This window comes from Tachyglossus aculeatus, chromosome 10 (genome assembly GCF_015852505.1).
Source record: "Tachyglossus aculeatus isolate mTacAcu1 chromosome 10, mTacAcu1.pri, whole genome shotgun sequence".
Taxonomy (NCBI): domain Eukaryota; kingdom Metazoa; phylum Chordata; class Mammalia; order Monotremata; family Tachyglossidae; genus Tachyglossus; species Tachyglossus aculeatus.
Genome location: NC_052075.1, coordinates 338,142 through 362,889, shown reverse-complemented (window position 1 = coordinate 362,889; position 24,748 = coordinate 338,142). Strand labels below are relative to the sequence as shown.

Below are 24,748 nucleotides of genomic sequence, written 5' to 3'. Positions count from 1 at the left end.
TTAGCACAGATTAAGTGCTTAGTAAATGTCACATTGTTGTTAGAGAAGCAGCGTGGCTCAGTGGAAAGAGCATGGGCTTTGGAGTCAGGGGTCATGGGTTCAAATTCCGGCTCCGCCAGTTGTCAGCTGTGTGACTTTGGGCAAGTCACTTAACTTCTCTGCGCCTCAGTTACCTCATCTGTAAAATGAGGATTAAGACTGTGAGCCCCCCGTGGGACATCCTGATCACCTTGTAACCTCCCCCGTGCTTAGAACAGTGCTTTGCACATAGTAAGCACTTAATAAATGCCATCATAATTACTATTATGATTGTTGTTATTGTTAATTATGGTTGTTGAGGAAGACGCCGCTGTTGCGAGCTTGTGAAACAGGATGATTGGTGTGGTCTCCACCGATGGGGGAGGCAGGAGGAGGAGAAGGTTTTGCGGAGGAAGATGAGTTTGTTTTTGGACCTATTGAGTTTGAGGTGCTGGTGGGACATCCAGGTGGAGATGTCCTGGAGGCAGGAGGACATGCGGTATTGATCGGTGGGGTAGAAATCAGGGTTGGAGAAAGAGAAATTAGGAGTTGTCCACCTCGAGGTGGGAGCTGAAGCCGGATGAGCGGGATGAGCGCAGAGCCGGGAACCCAGGATGGAACCTCCGGGGTTGCACGAAGGATAGGGCCCAGAGCCAGGAGGGGAACCAGTGGAAAAGACGGAGAAAAAGTGACCAGAGAGGAAGGAGGAGAAGAAGTAGGAGAGGACCCTGAAGATGACACCAAGGTTTGAAAGAGTTTCAACCCGTCAGTCAAGGGTATTTATTGAGCGCTTACTGTGCCGAGCACTGGGGAGAGAACCATAGAATAAGTGGGCGGGTGTGTCTCTGCCCTCAAGGATCTGGCATTCTTGTGGGGAAGACTGGAAGAGATCCCAGGTCTGGGGAAGAGGCAGAGTTCAAACACGTAGTCGTAATGGTAATAACGGTAATAATAAAAACGATAATAATGTGTCAAGGGAGAGGGGAATGAGTACCCAAGTACTCAGGTCATGTGGAACGAGGGGTAGTGGGGTCAGGGTGGGGTCGTCGGGGTTGGGCAGTGAGGTCAGGAAGAGGCCAGTGGGGTCAGGGGGAGGCTGTTGGGATGGGGCAGTGGGGTCTGGAAGAGGCCAGTGGGGTCAGCCTGAGGCTGCAGCGCCATCGGGGTCAGGCCAGGGTGATGGATGGGAATTTAGGGTGGTGAGGGGGCGGGGTAGCAAAGGGTTTGAAAGAGTCGGTGGATATTGTGGATGTGGTGATGGCTGAGGGCAGTAAAAGGCCTCCGGGGACCAGCTTGTCGCAGGGCCTGCCGACCAGCGGTGACCAGAAGGTATCGGGCCTGGCAGGAGAAGGGCAAGGGACAGAGGGGAGGGATACTGCCACGGGGTGGGGAGCGGGACGTGGAGGGGCGGGAGTCCTCTCCAGTGCGGTTCCCGCTGGGTTGGGGTGGGGGGCAGGGGCCGGCTGGGAGGAGTGGCTCCCGAGATGCTGGCTAATCCCCAGATGATGAGTTCAGGCCCGTCCGGCCAGGGCCTGCCGATGCGTGGGGGTGTCCAAGGGTGGAGCTCGGTACAGCCCTTAGGACACTAAATTCTTAGTACGGTGCTCCGCACACAGTAAGCGTCCTGTAAATGCCATAGAGTAACTGAATGAGAGCGCCCGGCCGTGCCCCTGGCAGTGAGTACCGCTGGGTTGGGCCGCCGACAGTGCCCTGGACAGTGAGTACCCACAGGTTGGGCAGCCAGTGGTGCCCTGGACGATGAATGCCTGTGGATTGGGTGGCCGGCAGTGCCCTGGATAGTGAGTGACCATAGGGCAGGTTGCGGGCAGCGCCCTGGACAGAGTCCCCACCACTCAGGCTGCCACCGATCCGCAAGGACGCCAGACCTCTACTTCCTCCTTTGTGTCTGCCTCTCCGTGGCTGGACCCTGTGCGCTGGTCCTGGTCACGGGAAGCAGAGCTGGCTAGTGGCTAGAGCACGGGGCTGGGAGTCAGAAGGGCCTGGGTTCTAATTCCGGCTCTGCCGCTTGTCTGCTGTGCGACTTTGGACAAGTCACTTCACTTCTCTGGGCCTCAGGTCGTTCATCTGTGAAATGGGGATTAAGACTGTGAACCCCACGTGGGACAAGGGACTGTGTCCAACTTGAGGTGCTTGTGCCCAACCCAGCACTTAGTACAGTGCCTGGCACATAATAAGCACTTAATAAATACCGTTATTATTATTATTACTTGGCCGTGCTGAGAACTCACTTGGGACGGCCGGTTTGGGAGGGATGGAGAGAGGAACAGGACGTGAACCCGTGCTAGGGGCTGCTTGACCTGCTCTCTGTCTCTCCTCGCCCTCGCCCTCTGTGTCCCTCACCCCCGTTTCCTCTCCATCCCCTCCCTGACTCCGTGTGTCCAAGCAGCAGCAGCATCAGCAGCACCGCTCCCCCCCCCCCCCCCCCCCCGCTTTCCTTCCCACCCCCTCGCTGGATCTCTGTGGCTGACCCCGCCTGACCCCAACGTTTGTGTCTGGCCCTGTGGGTTTTTGGTTGAAGACTTTCCTTTCGTCGAAGCTTTTTCTGGGCTTTTGTCCCTGTGCTGTGACCTGTGACCTGTGACCTTCTCCTGTCTGTGACCTCGCAGGGTCCGCCTGGCTCCCAGCCCTCGCCCCACACACAGCCTCCTCCTCACAACCCCAACAGTCTGCTGGGACCTCACAGTCAGGTAAACGGGGGTCCGTCCTCCCCGCCCCCGGTGGCGGGGGCCCGGCCGCGAGATAGACAGACAAGGACAGACCCCGGCCAGGGAGTGGCCGGGGTGGGGGTGGGGCCTATGCCCCCGTCACCCCCACCCTGCCAGATGATGGCTAACACAGCCTCCGCCCAGCGCCCCACCCCCTTCTCCGGGCCAGGGTCCCTCCCTCCCCCTCCCACCAACCTTCCCCTCGCCTTCCCCACCCTGGGCTGCCACCCCCTCCTCCTCCCGCCCCCACCCCGTGTGCTCCTGTGGCTGCGGCAGCGCTCAGTTGTGTGTTGTGTCCTGGTGTGCGGTGCTGTCCTGTTGGTGCCAGTGTCTGTCTGAGGGGAGGGAGGGAGTTTTAGGGTCGTGGATTGAGCCTTGCGTGGCTCGGGGAGCTGGGGTCGGGGAGGGGGCCTCGAGCCCCCGGTGTCTCAGGGTGGGCAGCAGGGCACTGCGTTGGGGGGGAACTTCCCGTGGACGCTCTGGAGTTCCTCCCGGAGGGGAATGGGGATCTGGGGTGGATCTGTGGGAGTAGGGGCGACCCGGGCGTCGTCGGGCAGGACCCCGAGCAGGCACTTGCTGTCTTTACAGCCGTTCATGTCTCCCCGCTACGCTGGAGGTCCCCGACCCCCCGGCCCCCGGATGGGCAGCCAGGTAACGCGCTCCTATTGGCCAGGGTAGGGGGTGCGGTGGGGCTGATGAGGGGAGCCTGTGCTCTTTCACCTGACGGAGTTGGAGGTCGGCTGATGCTGCCCGTGGTGGAGGTGGTGGAGGGGTCCGAGAGGGGTCAAGCCAGGGCCACAGCCCTCTCAGAAGCCTGGAAGATCGGGGCTTGAGGGGCTCCTGCACACTGCTCCGGTTTCAGCCTTGAGACAGACCCCCGGGATGGGAGCGGGTTGGTCCCCGGCCTTTGATGTTCCATCCAGGGGGCCTATTTAGGGTCTGGGGTCCGTGATGCCCCCAGGGTCCGGCCGGAGTCCTGTGGGAAGAGCAACCCACGGCTGTGCCCGGGGACGAGAGCGGGGCAGACTTGGGGTCCAGGCCCTGAGGGGGGTCTGGGAGGGGCAGGGCCAAGGTGCCCAGGCCATCAGCAGGACGATCCCAGGCAGCAGGCTGGGACTAGCGGGAAGGTTTTGGGTCAGCGGAACCAGGACCGGGAGGGAATTGGAGGCCCCCGGGTCAGGGAGGGCGAGGTGTGCGCCCTGCAGGCAGGGGATGGATCCAGTGACTTGGGTTGGGGTGGGCCCCGGGTGGGGGGGGGGTGGGGGGGAGGGACATGCTAAGGATTCTGGGAACACTAAGGGCCCAGCGCCACAGGAAGGGGACAGAGGCCCAGGACACTGGGACCAAGTGTGGTGACTGCCCTGTCTGAGGCCGGAGAGAGCAGGGCTGGGATCTGGGGAATGGGGCCGGGCAGGACAGGGCCGAGCCGAGCCAGGCAGGCCTAATGCCCAGGGGGCCGGACTGGGCCAGAAGGAGTAACGGAAAGGGCAGAACTCGGCCCTGTGGACCGATGTAGGCTGGGCCGGAGTAGGGCTGGAGGTTACAGAACTAGGGAGGGTGTCGACAGGGTGAACACAAAATTGCTGTTTTCCAGGTGCCCCCCACCCCAGGTGGGAGGGCCCCCTCTGGTTCAGTACAAACAGCGTGGCCTACTGGATAGAGCACAGGCCTGAGAGTCAGAAGGACCTGGGTTCTAATCCCAACTCTGCCACTTTGTCTTGCTCTATGACCTAAGGCAAGTCACTTCATTTCTCTGTGCCTCAGTTTCCTCATCTCTAAAATGGGGATGAAGACTGTGAGCCCCATGTGGGATGGGGACCGTGTCCAACCCGATTATCTTGTAGCTATCCCAGCACTTAAAACAATGCCCGGCATATAGTAAGTGCTTAACAAATACCATAACTACCACTCTACGAACCACAGAGAACACATCGTGCCCCGGCGGGGTGAACCCTGGGAGTCCGTCCCCAAAGGGAGCCACACGGCCAGTAAAGTAACACCGACAGGTCCAGGGCAGTTTGGATGGATCTGTAGACCAGCATCCGTGCTGGGTCATCAGAGGGAAGAGTCAGGGCATGAAGACGGGAGAGTAAAGGCTGTGGGATGGCCCGTGCCGGGTCACCGGGGGGAGAGTCAGGGTTGGAGAAGGAAGAGTCAGGGGTATTGGGTGGTCCCGATTGGGTCCCTGGGGAGAGTCAGGGACAGAGAAGGGTGTGTCAGGGGTACTGGATGGTCCAGACTGGGTCCCCGGGGAGAGTCAGGGGCAGGTGGGATCAGGAATTGGCTGTCAGAGGGTGGTGGTCGCCCCGTTGCTCAGTATCGGTCCTCGGGTGCTTTCAGCCTCCAGGAGCTGTCCCCGGGACCCAACCCCTGCTGCCCAACTCCATGGACCCCACGCGGCAGCAAGGTAAACGGGGACCCGGGTGCAGGAGGGGGCCGGGACGGGGTGACGGGCGAGGCTGTAGCCCAACTGGCATTTACCCTCCTCTCTCTGTGAGATCCCCCTTCCCTCCGTCCACTCCCGCCACCCCTAATGCTGGTGTGTGTTGTGTCCCCTGCAGGTCACCCCAATATGGCAGGCTCCATGCAGAGGATGAACCCCCCACGAGGGATGGGGCCTATGGGCCCCGGCCCCCAGGTAAGTCCACCCCCAGTAACCCTGGGCCGGGTCCACGGGCGGCAGACCGCCTTGCCTCGGGGCCGCGATGGGCGTCAGGTTGCATGGAGGTGGGGGGCGGGGGTGTTCCCTGCTGTGGGCACTCTCTCACAGAGTGACCCTGGGTCATCTTTCAGAACTACGGCAGCGGCATGAGGCCTCCCCCCAACTCGCTGGGTCCCGCCATGCCTGGAATGAACATGTAAGCCCTGCCACACCTTTGCCACGCCCCTGCCCCCCACCTCGTCCCACCCCTGGGACAGGAGACCCTCCCGATCCCTCCCACTGGCCCCGAGCGGGACGACTTGCGGCCAGCTTGGCACGGGTGCGTTCGTGAGTGATGTGTCCGTCTGTCTGTCTCTCTCCTCGCTGTGAAACCCAGGGGTCCGGGCGCTGGCAGGCCGTGGCCCAACCCCAACAACGCTAACTCGGTGAGTGTCCGAGCCGGGGGGATGGTGGGAGGTGGGGGGTGGAAGGGTTAAGGGTTCAGCCTGGCCCTGCTCGGGATAAAAATGGATCTTCCCGCTTGTTCCTAGATCTCCTACTCCTCGTCCTCACCCGGCAACTACGTGGTGAGTGTCCCAGGATCCCTGGGTCCCGTTGTCGGGGTGGGGGTGGGGGGGTCGGGCAGGGGTCTGGGGGACCCCAGCAGGGGAACCTGGGAGGGGGGCGGAGGGCAGGCTCTGGTTTGACCTGGCATGTGTCTCTGGCCACAGGGACCCCCTGGCGGCGGCGGCCCACCTGGAACGCCCATCATGCCCAGCCCTGCAGGTACGGAGGGGTGGGGGGCCGGAGGGTCGGGCGGGGAGAAGGCCCTGGTACCCCGGGGTTGGACCCTGATCTCCCCGGAAGGCAAGCGGATTAAGCTGGAAGGAGGGATCCGGGTGCGCGTGGCTGCTGCTGGACCCCAAACTCCATCCGGTGACTGGGGCCCCCCCCAAGGCCTGTCGGGGAGGGGGCCCAGGTGGGGGACCCCACTGATGGTGTTTCAGTGCTGCCCCCTCGCTCCTGGGAGCCTCGGGAAAGTTTCCACTGAGGGCAGAGGAAGGCAGGATTGATGGCTGATGGCTTGGTAACAGTGTGTCCATCTGTCCATCCGCCCATCCGTCCGGGACCGGTAGGATCCAGGAGTCCCCTGGGAATTCAGGGAGCACTGGGAAGGTCCAGGAGGCCCTTGAGAATTTGGGGGGGGGGGGGGACAAGGGGTGCCAAAGGGCTCCCAACCACCATCGTTCCAAAATTGGAGAGTGATTGGCTTTCCTGCCTCCTCACAGATTCCACAAACTCCAGCGACAACATCTACACAATGATTAACCCCGTCCCGCCGGGGGGGAACCGGTCAAATGTGAGTGGCAGCTCTCTCTTGCCCCGACAGACTTCCGGCCCCTACCGTCCCAGTTCGGGGTCCCTTCTCTGGCCGGAGCCCCAGCAGAGGCTCAGGCTAAGGCCCGATGTGGATCCCATCTCCTGGACTACGATGTTCTGCCCTCCTGTCGTCCGGCCCCGTCCCGTCCCCCCCCCCCGTCCCCCCCGTCCCCCCCCCTCCCCCCGTGCCCAGTACTCTGTCCCCGCCTCCCGCTAAGTGCCCTCTAGTTCCGGTTCTGTCCTCAGCTGTGGAAGAGGTAGAGGGGAGAGCCCCTTCTGTGCCCCTGTCCCCACCCCTCTTCCCCCCAGGGTGACATGGGCTGGTCCTCTCTCGGCAGTTCCCGATGGGCCCGGGGTCGGATGGGCCGATGGGAGGCATGGCTGGGATGGAGCCTCATCACATGAACGGGTCATTAGGTGAGCAGCCGCGGCCAGATCTGGGGACCCCCGGCCCCAGTCCGCCTTTAATGCACCCCCCCCACCACCACCACTGGCACACACACAGACTTGTGGACTCACGGCTGCCCGGCGGGTGGCGAGAGGTGCGGTGAGGGGCGCCACGAGGGGCCGAAAGGCCTGGCCCACAGGTGGGGGTCCCTCCAGCCCCCATGATGGTCTGTCTCTCTCCGCCTGCAGGGTCAGGTGACATTGACGGACTCCCCAAAGTAAGTCTGGGGCCCAGGACCCCTGGTGGGCGGGGGAGGATGGGGGTGGGGGGGTGGGGCGGTCCTGTCGGCGGGAAGCGGGTCAAATGAATCTCACTATTCCCTCTGTGCCCACCCCCAGAATTCCCCAAACAACATCAGCGGCATTAGCAACCCCCCCGGCACCCCACGGGATGACGGAGAGCTGGGCGGCAGCTTCCTCCATTCCTTCCAGAACGACAACGTGAGTGTCCGCCTCCCACGCACCACCCCCGGGACCGGCGAGGAAACTGCGCGGCGGATTGGGCAGGGTCAGCGGGTGTGGGATGGCCTGTGCTGGGTCACTGGGGGAGAATCAGGGGTGTCGGATGATCCGAAGCGGGGTTCCGGGAGGGCCTCCGGCACTTGAGAAGCAGCGTGGCTCAGTGGAAGGAGCACAGGCTTGGGAGTCAGAAGTCATGGGTTCAAATGCCGACTCAACCACTTGTCAGCTGTGTGACCTTGGGCAAGTCACTTAACTTCTCTGTGCCTGTTACCTCATCTGTAAAATGGGGATTAAGACTGTGAGCCCCACATGGGACAACCTGATCACCTTGTATCCCCCCAGCGCTTAGAACAGTTCTTCGCACATAGTAAGCGCTTAACAAATACCACCATTATTATTATTATTATTATTATTATTGTTATTTGATGCAACCCAGCGTCTTTTTGTCCCAGCTCTGGCCTTAGAAGGGTCATGGTGGGGCTGAGGTCTGGGTGGCAACAGGGGCCTGTCAGGGTTGGATGACTGGGTTCGGCCCCACAGCCCACCCGCCGTGGCCCGGGCATTAGGGGGAGGTCCAATCAAACCCCCTCAACGCTCTCCCACCGCCACCCCTGCTTCCCTTTGCTCCTCTTCATCCTCCTCCTCCTCCGGTCCGCCGTGGCCATCCTCAACTCCCCCCACGTCTGTGTGTCTGTCTGTCTCTGTGTCTGTGTCGGCTGTGGCGCAGTACTCTCCCAGCATGACGATGAGCGTGTGACGCATGTCCGGACAGCAGAGCTACCGGCAGGAAGAACCCAGAAATTATGCAAGATGAAAGCGGTCGGTCGGAAGAGGCGGGGTGGGGCGAGGGGGGCGTGTTGTCCCACCCACCCCCCGCCCCCGCCCCCTCCCAGTCTTAGTTTCATGCAATAAAAAGGGTTTACTTTTTATTCCATCGAACATGAAGGACAGAATTTACAAATGAGAAATCTGTCTCCTCCCCCAGCCCCCGCCCGGCCCCCAGCCAGTGCAGACACGTGGGGGTGGGGCCGGGTTTGGGAATTTGTTTTTTTTGGAAACAAACGGAAGCTTCTAGCCCCCCACCGGCCCCCACCCCGCCCTCTCTGCTTTGTTCTTTTAAGAAAACAAGGAAAAACACAAAAATCCCTGTTGTGTGTTTGTGCTGTGGTCCCTGCGCCCGATGGTAGCTTAGGTCGGGGTAGGAGCCCCCCCGGTGTCTGTTGTAACCCTTGACAACGATCCTCATCCTCATCCTAATAAACTGGACCGTTTACAGTTGGCGCCTTCTTCCCGGGGTGGGGAGGGGGCCCTGTGTCCACAGTCTTCCTATCCACCTCTCTTCCTGCTGGGGGTGGAGCACCCTGTCCCCGCCCCCCCCCCCCCCCAAATCTGGCTGCCCACAAGTCCAGGAGTCCCTTTTTGTCCCCCTCCACCCGCCCCGCCCCCTCCAGCGAGGACCAGGGTTTCTGGCTGGGAGTGGCCTGGTGGGGATAGGGGGGTCTTCATAGCTGTCTCTCCCCCTGATTGTGGGGGTTCTGATGGGTCATTAGGTTGAGCCCACGGACTTCCCCCTTCCCTCCCAGAGCGGGGAGACCGATGTGCCCCTGACAAAGGGGCCAAGATGGGCAGAGGGTACGCCCCTGACTTGGGGCTTCCTGTCTATGCCCCCACCTGAGAGGTTGGGGCTGGCTGGGTGCCCTACCCTGGTTACCGTCATGCTTTGTTCTGGAGTGTCTGCCTCAGCAGGGGTCAGCGAGTGGGCAGCCTGGTCCAGGCCCAAGGACTCCAGGGAGGACGGTTAGGCATCTGATCCCTTGACCGAGGAGACCCCCACCCCTGGCCCCTTGTAAGAGTGGGGCCTGGTTGGGTTCGGGCTGATCCTCAGGGGGAGGACGTGAGGAGACCAAGCGGGAGGTGAGCCAGAGCCCAGAGGGCCCCTGGGAGCGGGTCAGCCCAGCGAGGGCTCTGGTCCACTACGGGTTGGGGGGCAGACCAGGCTCCAGTTCTGGGGTAGGGGTGGGGGGGCCTGGTTGCCGTAGCCGGGCTGGCTCACGATGGCAGGCCCGGAACCTTTAAGGTGGCAACTGGACGGCTTCTCACAGGGGGCCGTGGCCGGCCGTACTCGTGGCACGGCAGGCCATGGGGGTGCCGGTCTGAGCTGGCCGGGGAAACACCAGTCTTCTAGACTGTAGGCTTGTTGTGGGCAGCGAATGTGTCTTACAATTTACTCTCTCAAGTGCTAGTACAGTGCTCTGCGCACAGTAAGTACTCAGTAAATGCGATCGACGCTGTCGGGTAGAATGTCATGTGACTGGGGCCATCTCTACTGTGTGCAGAGTGCTGGACCCAGTGATTGGGAGAGGACAGTAGACAGTAGTTCCCGGTCTTGTGGGCATAGCGCTGTCTTGAGCATCTTGGTGAATGTGAGCTGGTGGTCACAGACCCAGCTCTCAAGGGGCTTCTGGTCTAGAAGGGGTGATAATAGATGCTGAAATACGTTACAGACAGGAGGAAAAAGAAAAAGGGGGTGTGGGCCTGTTATGGCTTAACAGGCTGTGTGAGATACTCTGCTCCGTGGGGGATAAAGACCCGAATGCTTTGTTGATGTTCAAGGGGCGTCACTTGATGCCCAAGAGGTAAGCCAGGGAAGGCCTCCTGGATGTGGGATTTCGGAAGGGCTTTGAAGGTGGGGAGAGTGTGGGCCTATGGGATCCCGCCTCTGCCACTTGCCTGCTGTGTGACCTTGGGCAAGTCACTTCACTTCTCTGTGTCTGTTACCTTATCTGTAAAAAGGGGATTAAAAGTGTGAGCCTCATGTGGGACAACCTGATTACCTTGTATCTCCCCCAGCGCTTAGAAGAGTGCTTGGTATATAGTAGGTGCTTAAGAAATACCATAATTATTATTATTATATAGGGAGTGGGCAGTGAGAGAGGCCCAGTGAGTGGGTTGGCTTGATAGCTGTTGGCTGTGAGCTGGCACTTTGTGGTAGAGGAAGAAGAAAGTGGATGAATTGAAGGAGTGCTGGATGAATTGAAGAAGTGCCTGCCCTGGCCAGCTGTTTTCCCCAGGACACATCCATCCCATCATTCATTCATTCAGTGGTATTTATTGAGCGCTTACTTTGTGCAGAGCACTGTACTAAGCGTTTGGAAAGTCTAGAGAAGCAGCGTGGCTCAGTGGAAAGAGCACAGGCTTTGGAGTCCGAGGTCAGGGGTTCAAATCCCTGCTCTGCCAATTGCCAGCTGTGTGACTTTGGGCAAGTCACTTCACTTCTCTGGGCCTCAGTTCCCTCATCTGTAAAATGGAGTTGAAGACTGTGAGCCCCCCGTGGGACAATCTGATCACCTTGTAACCTCCCCAGCTCTTAGAATGGTGCTTTGCACAGTAAGCGCTTAATAAATGCTATTATTATTATTATTGGAAAGTACAATTCGGCAACAAATAAGAGACCATCCCTGCCCAACAACGGGCTCACAGTCCATCACCCCTTTCCCCTCTTCCTTGGCCCCTCCAGCCTTGGAGTTGGGGGAAGAGAGGACCAGGACTCCATTTTCTGGCCAGTATACAGCTCTCTCCAGCCCCCCTTACCAAATCTCGTGCACTGGCTGGCCCCCGTCCTCTGGGAACCCTAGGTTTGCCCGACACTGCCCGCTCCCGGTACCCCTCCTCAAACTGCCTCCCCCCTCTGCCATTAACTGAGGATGCCCTTCTATCCTCCATCTCCACCCCCTCCCCAGGGAGTTCACTCCCACAGCTTCAGCTTCTCTCTCCACCAAATCCACCTCTTTGGCCCCGACTTCTTTTTCTGCCACTTTGCATTTCCTCCAGGTTCCAAGACATCTCTGTAGGTTTCTGGCCGGCCCCTCCAGATCAACCCACCCAAACCTGAAGTCCTCATCTCCCCCCCACCCCACCGGCCTTCCCCCTCCTAACTTCCCCAGCGCTGTGAACAGAACTATCCATACAGCCCACATCACCCTGCTTCGCAGAATCCTCCAGTGGTTGCTCATCCAGCCTTGTATCAAACTCCTTAAAGCCCTCAATAACCTTGCCTACTCCTACTTTCCCCTCAGTTTGCTATGACCCAGCCCACACATTCTGTTCCTCCAATGTCAACTGCCTCACCTTACCTCATTCTCGTCTGCCAACTTCTCACCCACATCCTGCCTCTGGCCTGGAACTCCCTCCTCTTTCATAGCTGACAGAGGATCGTTCTCTCCACCTTTAAAGCCTTAAAATCATATCCCCTAGAGAGGCCTTTCCAGACTAAACCCTCATTTCCCCTTTTCCCACTCCCTTCTGCATTGCCCTTGGATTTGTTCATTTCCCCCCTTCTAAGCCCCACAGCCCTTATGTCCATTTTCATAATTCATATCATCTATCTTCCCCACTTGACTGTAAGCTCCTTGTGGGCATGGACTGTGTCTACTAGCTCTGTGGTATTCTCCCAAATGCCAATTACAGTGCTCTGCACACAGCAAGTGCTCAAATGAAATTGATGTTTTACGAGCCGGTATTTGAATGCTCCACACACTGCTTCTTCTACCAGCATATGGAATCAGTTACTGACCCCCGTCAGTTCTACCTTCATGTCACCTGAACCCATCCCTCCCTCACCATCCAACCCGCTGCCACCCAGATCCCAAGCCCTTTCCTTTTCCTGCTTTGATTCCAGCAGATGCCTCCTTGCTGACCTCCCTGTCTCTCCCCTCTCTCTCTGCTCCACAGATCCTTGAACAGGTACTAGATTTTGGTGTGTGACCCCTGCTGGGAGACCACGGGCGGGGGGGGGGCGGGGGTTAGTACGTGCATCTTTTGTGTCTCCCAAACTCTCCCGAGTCCTTAGTGGCTTACTCCAGACCCACCCACTTGTGCCAGGCTGGCATCTTGGCCATAACCGTGGGGTGAGCCCACGTGTCGTGCCTCGGTGGAGACGCCAACTGTGGGCGGTGGATTTTTTTCATCTTTCACCATGCTGCTGCCAGGAGGGAGGGGGTTTCTACCCGGAAGGGGGCCAGAGTGGCCGAGGGATGGGCCCATTGTCACAGGTCCCCCACCAGCCTGCCCGACAACGGGCCTTTTCCCCCATACCTTGGCACCTGGGCCCAAGGGGGTGGGCGGTCAAGGAGGTGAGCAGGGATTCTGGTTGGTGTGGTAGAGATGGGCAGTGCCCTGGGTGGGGGTCTACGGCTCTCGAATTTAACAGAACTTTAATGCCCGTGCGGAAGCTAGATCGACGGTGGAGGCTTCCCCAGCTCCCACCCCCGGCAGGCCTAAGGGTGGGAGGGCGGAATGCCGCCCGGCTCCGCCTCCTTGGCTCCGTGCAGGAACAAGGCTAAGAACTTCCTGAACGTGTCAGGCTGATAGTCGACGAGTCCAGACGGCTCCTGCGGGAAAACAGACAGCGTCAGCCCCGCGGCTCCCCGGAAACTTGGCCCACCCGGTCGGCTCCGGGCCCGCGGACTCACCACGACCTCTCTCTTGCGGATCTTGGGGTAGCAGCGGAAGTGCTGGTACAGCAGCTGATCCTGGTCCATCCAGACGAGGTTCTTGATGCCGGTGCTGGGGGTCAGGTCCGTGGTGTTCAGCTGGAAGACCAGGAACTGGAAGAGGCGCCCGTCCGTGCCCACAGCCTGCACCACGATGGGCTGCTCCAGGACCCGAGCCTCTGCCTGGAGGGCGGGGGGGGTGAGGGAAGGAGATGTGCCGTCAGGCCCGGCAGCCCTTGACCCCTTCCCTTCCCCGACACCCCCTGCAGCCCCTGCACGCCGCACGTACCCCGTGCAGGGCCCGGGCCCGGGCCAGGGCGTTCCCAAAGGCGAACATGATCATCTTGGCCCTCAGCTGCTCCGGCTGCATCCTGGCCTTGCGCCAGTTGGCAGATTCCAGGAAGTACACGGTGTGAGGGTGCTGATACAGGTAGCCTGGCCCAAACCCTACGGGGATGGATGGCACCGTACGGTTGGGTGGGTCTGGTGCCACCCGGTAAGACCCCTTGCCCACCCAGTGCCGGGGCCTGGAAGACACGAGGGGTCAAGATGGTGACGCAGCTCCACACTGGCGTCGGGGATGGGGGAGGAGACTCCCATCCGGAAGCCAGGAACGAGGGGAGGAGGAGAGGGGCTTAGCTTGGAGTCCCAGGGCAGGAGCCGTGGTCAGAGATGGACGGGGGGCGAGACTAGCAGGATCCAGGTGGAGTGTTGGGTCCAACCGGATGATCCTGTACCTTCCCCAGTGCTGGGCCTTAACCACCTCAACTATTACTGTTCTTACTGGCATGGAAGGAAGGAAGAGGGTGAGCTGGACTCAGCCGAGGAAGGGAGAGCAGGAGCAGCATCTGGGTATCCCCCCGTCCCAATCCCAAGTCACGGAGAGGGGAATCGGAGGTGAGCCCCTCCCGCAATTGGTCCTGGGGTTTCTCCTAGTGGAGGAGGGAGAAGAGAAAGGCCCAGTCCTCCCCAGCTCTCATTCATTCATTCGTACTTACTGAGCACTCACTGTGTGCAGAGCACTATACTAAGTGCTTGGGAAGAGAACAATAGAACAGCAGACACATTCCCTGCCCACCATGAGCTTCCAGTCTAGAGGACTACTTCAGGGGAGCCAGCCGTGGGGGGCACGGGGGCCGGCGCCCTCACCTGTGTCGTCCCTCAGCTGGTACACGTAGCGCTCCTCCAGGTTAATGGTCGGAGCCAGCGGGTACAGGTCCTCCAGGGTGTGGGCGGCGGTGGCCAGGACCTGGTCGTGACTGGCCACGGGCGGCAGGGCGTCCAGGCTGCTCAGACGCGTCCCGTTCAGCCCGCGGATCTGGAGCACAGTGGAGTCTGCGGGGGGAGCGAGTGCAGAGGAGTCTCGAGGGGAGCGGGGCGAGAGGGTCTCTGAGCCGCACCCCACCCCTCGGAGGGAGCGGTGAGAAGTCCTCCGGACCTCAGTCCCCCCGGGTCCACCCTCGCACCTCGGTGCCAGACGGCGGAGATGGTGTAGTTCCTGGCCAGGATCCTCCGGCCCAGGGAGGGGAAGCGGGGGATCAGCGAGCGGCACAGCTGCAGGAGGTTCTCCATGATGGCCGGGCTGGGCAGCGGGGAGAAGGGCGGGTGGTGTCAGGGCCGCGGGGGCGGTTGGAGGGGGTCCCGGCTGTGGAGAGCGGGGGGTGCTCACCAGTAGTTCTCCCTGGTGGGGATGGCGTCGGTGGTGAGCCACAGGCGAGCATGCCACACGGCCCTCTGCACCCGCTCGTCCTGGTCGGGCACTTGATTGCTGGGGTCCGCGGCTAGGCGGAGCAGCCGCTCCGGGAGGCCTTCCACCAGCTTGGCTTTGCTCAGCCACAGCGCTTGCTTAACGCCTGGCTGGGGAGAACCGGGTTAAGACGAGGAGAGGCGGATGGAGAAGACCGGCCTCCACAAGCCCAACTCGGCAAGTGGGCTCTGCTCGGGATCACCGCCTCCCAGAACCCCCAGCCCCAGAACCCAGGTGGGGCGGAAGGGGAGAGCCCAGGCCAAGGTTGGATCCTGGGGGGCAGACACGGGGCTCATCATCCCCTCTCCCCCCCACAGGCCTGGGGAGGTGTCATTTCCTTAGAGGTCACATCAATCTACCGGAGAAGGTCGAGGTGGGAATCCCAGGAACCTTATTCCAAAAACAGTGGTCACACCGAGCTTTAAATCACAGTTTGATGTTTCCTAGCTTCAACACAATGGGAGCTGGAAAGCTGCTCTGGACCCTTTCTCCCTTACGACCAATGGCTCCAGATCTCCGGCATGGGGGAGATGGGGGGGTGGGGGGAGTTGAGGGGGCTCGACAGGCTCCAGGAATAGTTTTTTCCCCATGATGTTCCTACGCCTGTCAGCTTCCCCTTCAAAACAGAACCTCCTCAAGGGCAGGGTTCTCATCCAGCTCTTTGGTACTTTGGGGAGCAAGCACTGAGCACTTAAGAGTAGGTGCTCGGCGCTCGCTTCCCCTTCAGCATCAGTGTGGGCAGGAGCCCAGGGAGGGCACGGGCTACGTCCCCCGGCTCCAAAGGGACCGGGAAGGCTGCGGCCTGGACACGGCACCCTAAGCGGCAAGGGCGGGGCTCATTGCACCTGGGCATCTGCCCCCCACCCCCGCCCCACACCAGAGCCCCAGGTGAGCCCGGCTGAGCCCCGAGGCACAGAAAGTGGGTCACCTCCTTGGTGTGAGCAGGGTGGGCACTGCCCTTATTAAGCGCTTACTTTGTGCCAGGCACTGTACTAAGTGTCGGGGTGGACACAAGCAAATCAAAGTGGACACAGTCCTTGTCCCGTGTGGGGCTCATCGTCTCAATCCCCATTTTACAGATGAGGTAAACCATGGCACAGAGAAGTGAAGTGAGCCCGCTGTTGAGTAGGGACCGTCTCTATATGTTGCCAACTTGCACTTCTCAAATACAGTGCTCTGCACACAGTAAGCGCTCACTAAATACGATTGAATGAATGAACGTGGTCACACGGCAGACGAGTTGGCAGGAGGGGCCTGGAGTAAATACGACGGAATGACTGCCCGGCACCGTGCCTACTGTTGGGTAGGGACCGTCTCTATATGCTGCCAACTTGTACTTCCCAAGTACAGTGCTCCGCACACAGTAAGTGCTCACTAAATACGATTGAATGAATGTGGTCACACGGCAGACGAGTGGCAGGAGGGGCCCAGAGTAAATCCCCCTTCTAGACTGTGAGCCCACTGTTGGGTAGGGACTGTCTCTATATGTTGCCAGCTTGTACTTCCCAAGCGCTTAGTCCAGTGCTCTGCACACAGTATCCGCTCAATAAATACGATTGATTGATTGATTAAATACGACGGAATGAATGCCCGGCACAGAGCCTACTGTTGGGTAGGGCCCATCTCTATATGCTGCCAGCTTGTACTTCCCAAGCGCGTAGTCCAGTGCTCTGCACACAGTAAGCGCTCAATAAATACGATTGATTGATTGCTTGATGTCCGAGAGAGAACAGGGATTGAATTCCCGCTCTGACCCATTGAAGACGACGGAACTGAGGCACAGAGAAATGAAGTGAGTTGCCCAAGGTCTCCCAGCAAGAGGCATGGTTGGGATTAGAACCCCGGAGTAAATACGACGGAATGACTGCCCGGCACCGAGCCTACTGTTGGGTAGGGCCCGTCTCTATGTGTTGCCAACTTGTACTTCCCAAGCGCTTAGTCCAGTGCTCTGCACACAGTAACCGCTCAATAAATACGATTGATTGATTGAATACGACGGAATGAATGCCCGGCACCGAGCCTACTGTTGGGTAGGGCCCGTCTCTATATGCTGCCAGCTTGTACTTCCCAAGCGCGTAGTCCAGTGCTCTGCACGCAGTAAGCGCTCACTAAATACGATTGATTGACTACGACGGAATGAATGCCCGGCACCGAGCCTACTGTTGGGTAGGGCCCGTCTCTATGTGTTGCCAACTTGTACTTCCCAAGCGCTTAGTCCAGTGCTCTGCACACAGTAAGCGCTCACTCAATACGATTGATTGACTACGACGGAATGAATGCCCGGCACCGAGCCTACTGTTGGGTAGGGCCCGTCTCTATGTGTTGCCAACTTGTCCTTCCCAAGCGCTTAGTCCAGTGCTGTGCACACAGTAAGCGCTCACTCAATACGATTGATTGATTACGACGGAATGAATGCCGGGCACCGAGCCTACTGTTGGGTAGGGCCCGTCTCTATGTGTTGCCAACTTGTACTTCCCAAGCGCTTAGTCCAGTGCTCTGCACACAGTAAGCGCTCACTCAATACGATTGATTGACTACGACGGAATGAATGCCCGGCACCGAGCCTACTGTTGGGTAGGGCCCGTCTCTATGTGTTGCCAACTTGTACTTCCCAAGCGCTTAGCCCAGTGCTGTGCACACAGTAAGCGCTCACTCAATACGACTGATTGATTGATATTGGGGAGGCGGTTGGGGGGGCTGGGCTTGGCGTCGGGGCCTCACCCTCGAGGAGGCGGCAGCGCTGCTGGAAGAAGAAGCAGGGCCGGGGGCGGTGCAGGGCCATCAGGTGGGGCGGCGGGGAGCGGTAGAAGCGCCAGTCGTCGGGGTGCGGCTGCCAGCGCGGGAAGCGGGGCCGCGCCAGCCACGGCACGTAGTGCAGCTTGCCCTCGTAGGTGACGGGCTCCAGCCCCGGGATCTCGTAGGCCCGCTCCTCCGCCCGCGACCGACCGACCAACGCCGCCGCCGCCTTCCGCGACGAACGCACCCCCCACGTGTAGGCGCCGCGCCGGGGCACCCGGGCGGCCCAGCCCGGCCTGCCCGTCATCATCAGCGGGCCCGTCACCATCGTGCCCGTCATCGTGCCCACCGTCCCCGCTCGGGCCTCCCCGGGCCCCAGGCCCGCGCTGCAAGAGGTGCTGGGAAGGGGGCGGGAAGCTTCGTCCCCGTCACCGGCTCCTCCTCCCCTGGTACTAACGTTCATCCCTTCAATCGTAGTCATTCATTCATTCAATCGTATTTATTCATTCATTCAATCGATCGCATTTATCGAGCGCTTACCGTGCGCAGAGCACTGGACTGAGCGCTTGGGAAGTACAGGTTGGCAACAGATAGAGACCGTCCCTACCCAGCAGTGGGCTCACAGTCTAGAAAGGGGAGACGGAGAACAAAACGTATTAACAAAATAAAATAAGGGGAATCAATCAATCAATCGTATTTATTGAGCGCTTACTGTGTGCAGAGCACTGAACTAAGCGCTTGGGAAGTACAAGTCGGCAACAGATAGAGGCGGTCCCTACCCAACGGTGGGCTCACAGTCTAGAAGGGGGAGACGGAGAACAAAACGTATTAACAAAATAAAATAAGTAGAATAAATATGTACAAGTCAAATAAATAGACTAATAAATACGTACAAACATTCATTCATTCAGTCGTATTTAGTGAGCGCTTACTGTGTGCAGAGCACTGGACTAAGCGCTTGGGAAGTACAAGTCGGCAACAGATAGAGACGGTCCCTACCCAACAGTGGACTCACAGACTAGAAGGGGGAGATGGAGAACAAAACATATCAACAAAATAAAATGAGTAAAATCAATCAATCAATCAATCGAATTTATTGAGCGCTTACTGTGTGCGGAGCACTGGACTAAGCGCTTGGGAAGTACAAGTCAGCAACAGAGACGGTCCCTACCCAACAGTGGGCTCACAGTCTAGAAAGGGGAGACAGAGAACAAAACAAAACATATTAATAAAATAAAATAAATAGAATAGATATGTACGTGAAATAAATAAAGAGTAATAAATATGTACAAGTAAAATAAATAGAGTAATAAATATGTACAAACATGTATACATATATACAGGATCATTCAGTCCATTCCCCTGTTTCCAGGTAGGACTGCACCTAAACACCCCAGTCTTGGAAAAATCAGTTTTCTATTCAATGATTCTGCCCTTGGCCATATGCCTACAGCTATAATTCTACTAGAGCGCTTAGTACTTTTCATTCCTTCATTCAATCGTATTTATTGAGCGCTGACTGTGTGCAGAGCGAAATTGGGTAGGGACCGTCTCTATATGTTACCAACTTGTACTTCCCAAGCGCTTAGTACAGTGCTCTGCACACAGTCAGCGCTCGATAAATACGATTGAATGCATGAATGAAAAGTACTAAGAGCTTGGGAAGTACAAGTCGGCAACGTCTAGGGACAGTCCCTACCCAACAACAGGCTCACAGTCTAGAAGCAGCGTGGCTCAGTGGAAAGAGCACGGGCTCTGGAGTCAGAGGTCATGGGTTCAAATCCCACTCCTCCAATTGTCCACTGTGTGACTCTGGGCAAGTCACTTAACTTCTCTGGGCCTCAGTTCCCTCATCTGTAAAATGGGGATTAAGACTGTGAGCCCCCCATGGGACAATCTGATCACCTTGTAACCTCCCCAGCGCTTAGAACAGTGCTTTGCACATAGTAAGCGCTTAATAAATGCCATTATTATTATTATTATTATAAGGGGGAGACGGATGACAAGACAAATCATGTGAACAGGTGTCAAGTCGTCAGAACAAATAGAATGAAAGCTAAATAATAATAATGTTGGTATTTGTTTAGCACTTACTATGTGCCAAGCACTGTTCTAAGCGCTGGGGTAGATACAAGGTTATCAGGTTGTCCCATGTGGGGCTCACAGTCTTTATCCCCATGTTACAGATGAGGGAACTGAGGCCCGGAGAAGTTAAGTGACTTGCCCAAGGTCACACAGCTGACAAGTGGCGGAGCCAGGATTAGAACCCACGACCTCTGGCTCCCCAACCCGTGCTCTTTCCACTGAGCCAAGCTCATTCTCTCTTGCACATCGTTGACAAAATAAATAGAAGAGTAAATATGTACAAGTAAAATAAATAGAGTAATAAATCTGTGCAAACATATATACAGGTGCTGTTGGGAGGGGAAGGAGGTAGGGCGGGGGGACGGGAAGGAGAAGAGGAAAAAGGGGAAGCAGCGTGGCTCAGTGGAAAGAGCCTGGGCTTTGGAGTCAGAGGTCATGGGTTCAAATACCGGCTCCTCCAATTGTCCAAGTAAAATAGAGTAATAAATATGTACAAACATATATACAGGTGCTGTGGGGAAGGGGAGGAGGTAGGGCAGGAGGGTCCCCCTCTCCATCCCCCCCGTCTTACCTCCTTCCCTTCCCCACAGCACCTGTATTTATGTATATATGTTTGTACATATTTATTACTCTATTTATTTATTTTTTTTACTTGTACATGTCTATTCTATTTATTTTATTTTGTTAGTATGTTTGGTTTTGTTCTCTGTCTCCCCCTTTTAGACTGTGAGCCCACTGTTGGGTAGGGGCTGTCTCTATATGTTGCCAACTTGTACTTCCCAAGCGCTTAGTACAGTGCTCTGTGCACAGTAAGCGCTCAATGAATACGATTGATTGATTGAGGAGGGGGAGAAGAAGGAGGGGGCTCAGTCTGGGGCCGTCTCTGTTGCCCAGTTGTGCTTTCCAAGTGCTTTGTCCAGTGCCGTGTACACCGTAAGCGGTCAATAAATACGATTGATTGATTGATTGAATGAATGATCGGCGGCCACACTAACCAAAGCCCTTCAAAGCCCTACTGAGAGCTCACCTCCTCCAGGAGGCCTTCCCAGACTGAGCCCCCTCGTCCCTCTCCCCCTCCTCCCCCTCCCCATTGCCTCACCTCCTTCCCCTCCCCACAACACCTGTATATATGTTTGTACATATTTATTACTCTATTTATTTATTGTATTTGTACATATCTATTCTATTTATTTTATTTTATTAATATGTTTGGTTTTGTTCTCCGTCTCCCCCTTCTAGACTGTGAGCCCACTGTTGGGTAGGGACTGTCTCTACATGTTGCCAACTTGTACTTCCCAAGTGCTTAATACAGTGCTCTGTGCACAGTAAGCGCTCCATAAATACGATTGATTGATTGATTGATTGATTGAATGAACGAGTGCTGATTGTGTGCCTCTAGCCAGTCAATTGTATTTATGGAGCGCTTACTGTGTGCAGAGCACTGTACTAAGCCCTTGGGACGGTACATTATAATAAGGAGTCACATTCCCTACCCACACCGAGCTTACGGTCTAGAGAGGTCTGTGTGTCCACCCACTCTGTTATAGTATACTCTCCCAAGTGCTTAGTATGACAGTATTTATTTTATTTTGTTAATATGTTTGGTTTTGTCCTCTGTCTCCCCCTTCTAGACTGTGAGCCCACTGTTGGGTAGGGGCTGTCTCTATATGTTGCCAACTTGTACTTCCCAAGCGCTTAGTACAGTGCTCTGAGCACAGTAAGCGCTCAATAAATACGATTGATTGATTGATTGATTGAGAATAGAAACCCCGCCTCTCCCCCCGCCCAAGCTGTCATGTCATGGCCACGTGAGGAGAAGCACCGCCTTCTCCAGACTGCGGCCATCTTGGGCCGCCGCAAGGTGTGCCGGGAAGGGAGCGGGTGGCCATGAAGCTGGGCCGGGCCCTACTCTCTCCTGACGGGAAGTTGATGCTGATGGTATTTGTGAAGCGCTTACTACGTGCCAAGCGCTGTGCTAAGCGTTGGGGTAGCTACAAGGTCATAAGGTTGTCCCACGTGGGGCTCACAGCGTGGCTCACTGGAAAGAGCTCGGGCTTTGGAGTCAGAGTTCATGGGTTCAAATCCCGGCTCTGCCAATTGTCAGCCGTGTGACTTTGGGCACGTCACTTCACTTCTCTGGGCCTCAGTTCCCTCATCTGTAAAACGGGGATTAAGACTGTGAGCCCCCCCATGGGACAACCTGATCACCTTGTAAACTCCCCAGCGCTTAGAACAGTGCTTTGCACATAGTAAGCGCTTAATAAAATGCCATCATTATTCATCCCCAACTGACAGTCGAGGTTACGGAGACTTGAGGTGACTTGCCCAAAGTCACAAAGCTGACAACTGGCGGAGCCGGGATTAGAACCCATGACCTCTGACTCCCAAGCCCGGTGGCGCTGGTAAGTGCCTCCGCCTGGGGACCTCTGTCCGTCCCGCGGGTAATAACAGTAATAGTAATTGATAATGATAGTATTTGTTGTGTAGCTTAGTGGAAAGAGCACGGGCTTGGGATTCAGAGGTCGTGGGTTCTAATCCCGACTCCGCCACTTGGCTGCTGTGTGACTTTGGGCCTGTCACTTCACTTCTCTGGGTCTCAGTTCCCTTATCCGTAAAATGGGGATTAAGACTGAGCCCCGCGTGGGACAACCTGTTGATTTCTTTGTATTCCCCCCCCACCACCACTTAGAACACCCCTTAATAATAATAATAATAATGATGGCATTTATTAAGCGCTTACTATGTGCAAAGCACTGTTCTAAGCGCTGGGGAGTTTACAAGGTGATCAGGTTTTCCCACGTGGGGCTCACAGTCTTCATCCCCATTTTACAGATGAGGTAACTGAGGCACAGAGAAGTGAAGTGACTTGCCCAAAGTCACACAGCTGACAGTTGGCAGAGCCGGGATTTGAACCTGTGACCTCTGACTCCAAAGCCCGTGCTCTTTCCACTGAGCCACGCTGCTTCTCCTTGGCACATAGTAAGTGCTTAGCAAATACCATCATCATTATTATTGTTATTACTGTGTGCCAAGCATGGTATTAAGCGCTGGGGTGGGTACAAGGAAATGGGGGTGGACACAGTCCCTGTCCCATGGGGGGCCCACGGTCTCAATCCCCGTTTTACAGGTGCAGTAACTGAGGTACAGAGAAGAGAAGTGACTTGCCCAAAGTCACACAGCAGAGAAGTGGTGGAGCGAAGATTAGAACCCATGACCTTCTGGCTCCCACCCCAGGCTCTAGCCACTTTGCCATGGTATTTGTGTGTGTTAAGCACTGACTAGGTAAACAAGGTAATCAGGTTGTCCCCTGTGGATCTCAGTTTTATTCCCCGTTTTACAAAACCAATCTCGTGCTCTTGTCACTAAGACATGCTGCTTCTCTGCCTGGGCTGGGGGCAGGGGGTTCCTTGGCCGTGGCCCCGCCAGAGTGAGGTTGTGTCGAGGCAAGTTCAGCCACCAGGTTTGGAGGGGGTGAGTATTTCTATGAGGAAGCAGCCTGGATAAATGGATAGAGCACAGCCCTGGGAGTCACAAGGACCGGGGTTCTAATCCTGACTCTGCCACCTACCTGATTTGTGACCTTGGACAAGTCACTTCACTTTTCTGGGCCTCAGATACCTCATCTGTAAAATGGGGGTTGAGTGTGAACCCCATGTAGGACAGGGGCTCGGTCCAACATAATTACCTTGTATTTACCCCATTGCATAGAACAGTGCTTGACACATTGTAAGTGCTATACAAATACCATCATTATTATTTTTATTATTTGTTGAGCACCTATTGTGTGTAGAGTACTGTACTAAGTGCCTGGGAGGGCACAGTATAACAGGGTTGGCAGACAGGTTCCTTGGCCCCAACCAGCTGATGGTGTAGACCCCGGCCGGCCCTCCTGCCCACATCCCACGTGAGGGTTCCCGTGGTACTGATGCTGGCGCAGGAGCCGGAGGCCGAGCGCATCGGCATTGAGCGGATGACTCCTCCCCGTCGACCTCAGGGCCTCTAGCCCGCACGCTCTCTCTCCTCACGGTCTGTCCATTCGTCCCCTTGCTCCTCTGCCGCCGCAGCCCAGCCCACACACTAACTCTACTCCTCCAGTGCCAACCTGCTCAGTGCACCTCAACCTTGTCTGTCTCACCACCCGACCCTCGCCATGTCCCGCCTCTAGCCTGGAACCGCCTCCCCCTTCATGTCCGACAGACCACTTCTTTCCCCACCTTCAAAGCCCATCTCAAATCACATCTCCAGGAAGCCTTCCCTGAGGGCTTAATTCCACAGCACTTATGTATATATCTTTAGAGTATGTTATATATTATGTCTATTAATGTCTCTTCCCCTCTAGACTGCAAGCTTGTTGTGGGCAGGAAATGTGTCTGCCAACTCTGATGTATTGTACTTTCATAAGCACTTAGTACAGTGCTTTTGCACATAGTAAGCGCGCAAGTACCATCAGTTGATGATCCCCCCTGCCCCCATCCTTTTTTCCCATCCCTACTGCCTCTCATGGATTTAGCCCCACCCCTAAACACTTTGGTACTCCCCCCATCCCAAACTGCATATGTGTAATAGTAATAACGACGATGGTATTTGTTATATGTGCCAAGCACTGTACTAAGCTGCCAAGCACTGTACTAAGCTGTGGGGTGGATACAAGCAAATTGGGTTGAACACGGTCCCTGTCCCAAGTGGGGCTCGCAATCTCAGTCTCCATTTTACAGATGAGGTAATTTGGGCACAGAGAAGTGAAGTGACTTGCCCAAGGTCACACCGCAGACAAGCGGTGGAGCCGGGATTAGAACCCGTGACCTTCCGACTCGGTAGGCCAGACTCGGTTGCTAGCCTTACATTGCTTCCCACCTGTCTACTTGTTTCACCTGTCTTCTTGTTTTGTTTCGTTGTCTGTCTTCCCCTTCTAGACCGTGAGCCCATTGTTGGGTAGGCACCGTCTCTAGATGTTGCCGATTTGTACTTCCCAAGCGCTTAGTACATTGCTCTGCACATTGTAAGCGCTCAATAA

The 24,748-nt window shown here is 56.8% G+C and overlaps 2 protein-coding genes across 3 annotated transcripts in view; one reads left to right on the top strand and one right to left on the bottom strand.

Annotated features, from left to right (window-relative positions):
• SSBP3 (single stranded DNA binding protein 3) overlaps positions 1–8,542 on the top strand; it is a 37,072-nt gene extending 28,530 nt beyond the window's left edge. Inside the window, exons 6-18 of one of the 2 annotated variants that reach the window (XM_038752981.1) lie at positions 2,646–2,726; positions 3,333–3,395; positions 5,085–5,151; positions 5,306–5,382; positions 5,538–5,602; positions 5,783–5,831; positions 5,937–5,972; positions 6,117–6,171; positions 6,675–6,745; positions 7,104–7,182; positions 7,402–7,430; positions 7,552–7,653; positions 8,402–8,542. In XM_038752981.1, the coding sequence (XP_038608909.1) occupies positions 2,646–2,726; positions 3,333–3,395; positions 5,085–5,151; positions 5,306–5,382; positions 5,538–5,602; positions 5,783–5,831; positions 5,937–5,972; positions 6,117–6,171; positions 6,675–6,745; positions 7,104–7,182; positions 7,402–7,430; positions 7,552–7,653; positions 8,402–8,431 (804 nt within the window). In that variant the 3' untranslated portion in view covers positions 8,432–8,542. The remainder of the gene's footprint in view (positions 1–2,645; positions 2,727–3,332; positions 3,396–5,084; positions 5,152–5,305; positions 5,383–5,537; positions 5,603–5,782; positions 5,832–5,936; positions 5,973–6,116; positions 6,172–6,674; positions 6,746–7,103; positions 7,183–7,401; positions 7,431–7,551; positions 7,654–8,401) is intronic. The other variant, XM_038752982.1, reaches the window with a different exon arrangement.
• Positions 8,543–12,870: 4,328 nt separating this feature from the next.
• Positions 12,871–18,008, bottom strand: MRPL37 (mitochondrial ribosomal protein L37). Its single transcript, XM_038752637.1, has 7 exons — positions 17,635–18,008; positions 14,836–15,019; positions 14,633–14,748; positions 14,316–14,501; positions 13,456–13,613; positions 13,146–13,349; positions 12,871–13,064 (listed from the first exon to the last, which is right to left on the bottom strand). The coding sequence occupies exons 1-7, from the start codon at positions 17,987–17,989 to the stop codon at positions 12,951–12,953; spliced, it is 1,317 nt and encodes a 438-aa protein (XP_038608565.1). The 5' UTR covers positions 17,990–18,008; the 3' UTR covers positions 12,871–12,950.
• Between the last annotated feature and the right edge of the window lie 6,740 nt (positions 18,009–24,748).

Excerpts from the sequence above, each read along its gene's own strand:
- MRPL37 (XM_038752637.1), bottom strand. The coding sequence starts at position 17,989 with ATGACGGGCACGATGGTGACGGGCCCGCTGATGATGACGGGCAGGCCG. Across the intron at positions 13,614-14,315 it reads CCAGCTGAGGGACGACACAG|GGTTTGGGCCAGGCTACCTG; the intron begins GTGAGGGCGCCG and ends CCATCCCCGTAG. Across the intron at positions 13,065-13,145 it reads TCCGCAAGAGAGAGGTCGTG|GAGCCGTCTGGACTCGTCGA; the intron begins GTGAGTCCGCGG and ends GTTTTCCCGCAG.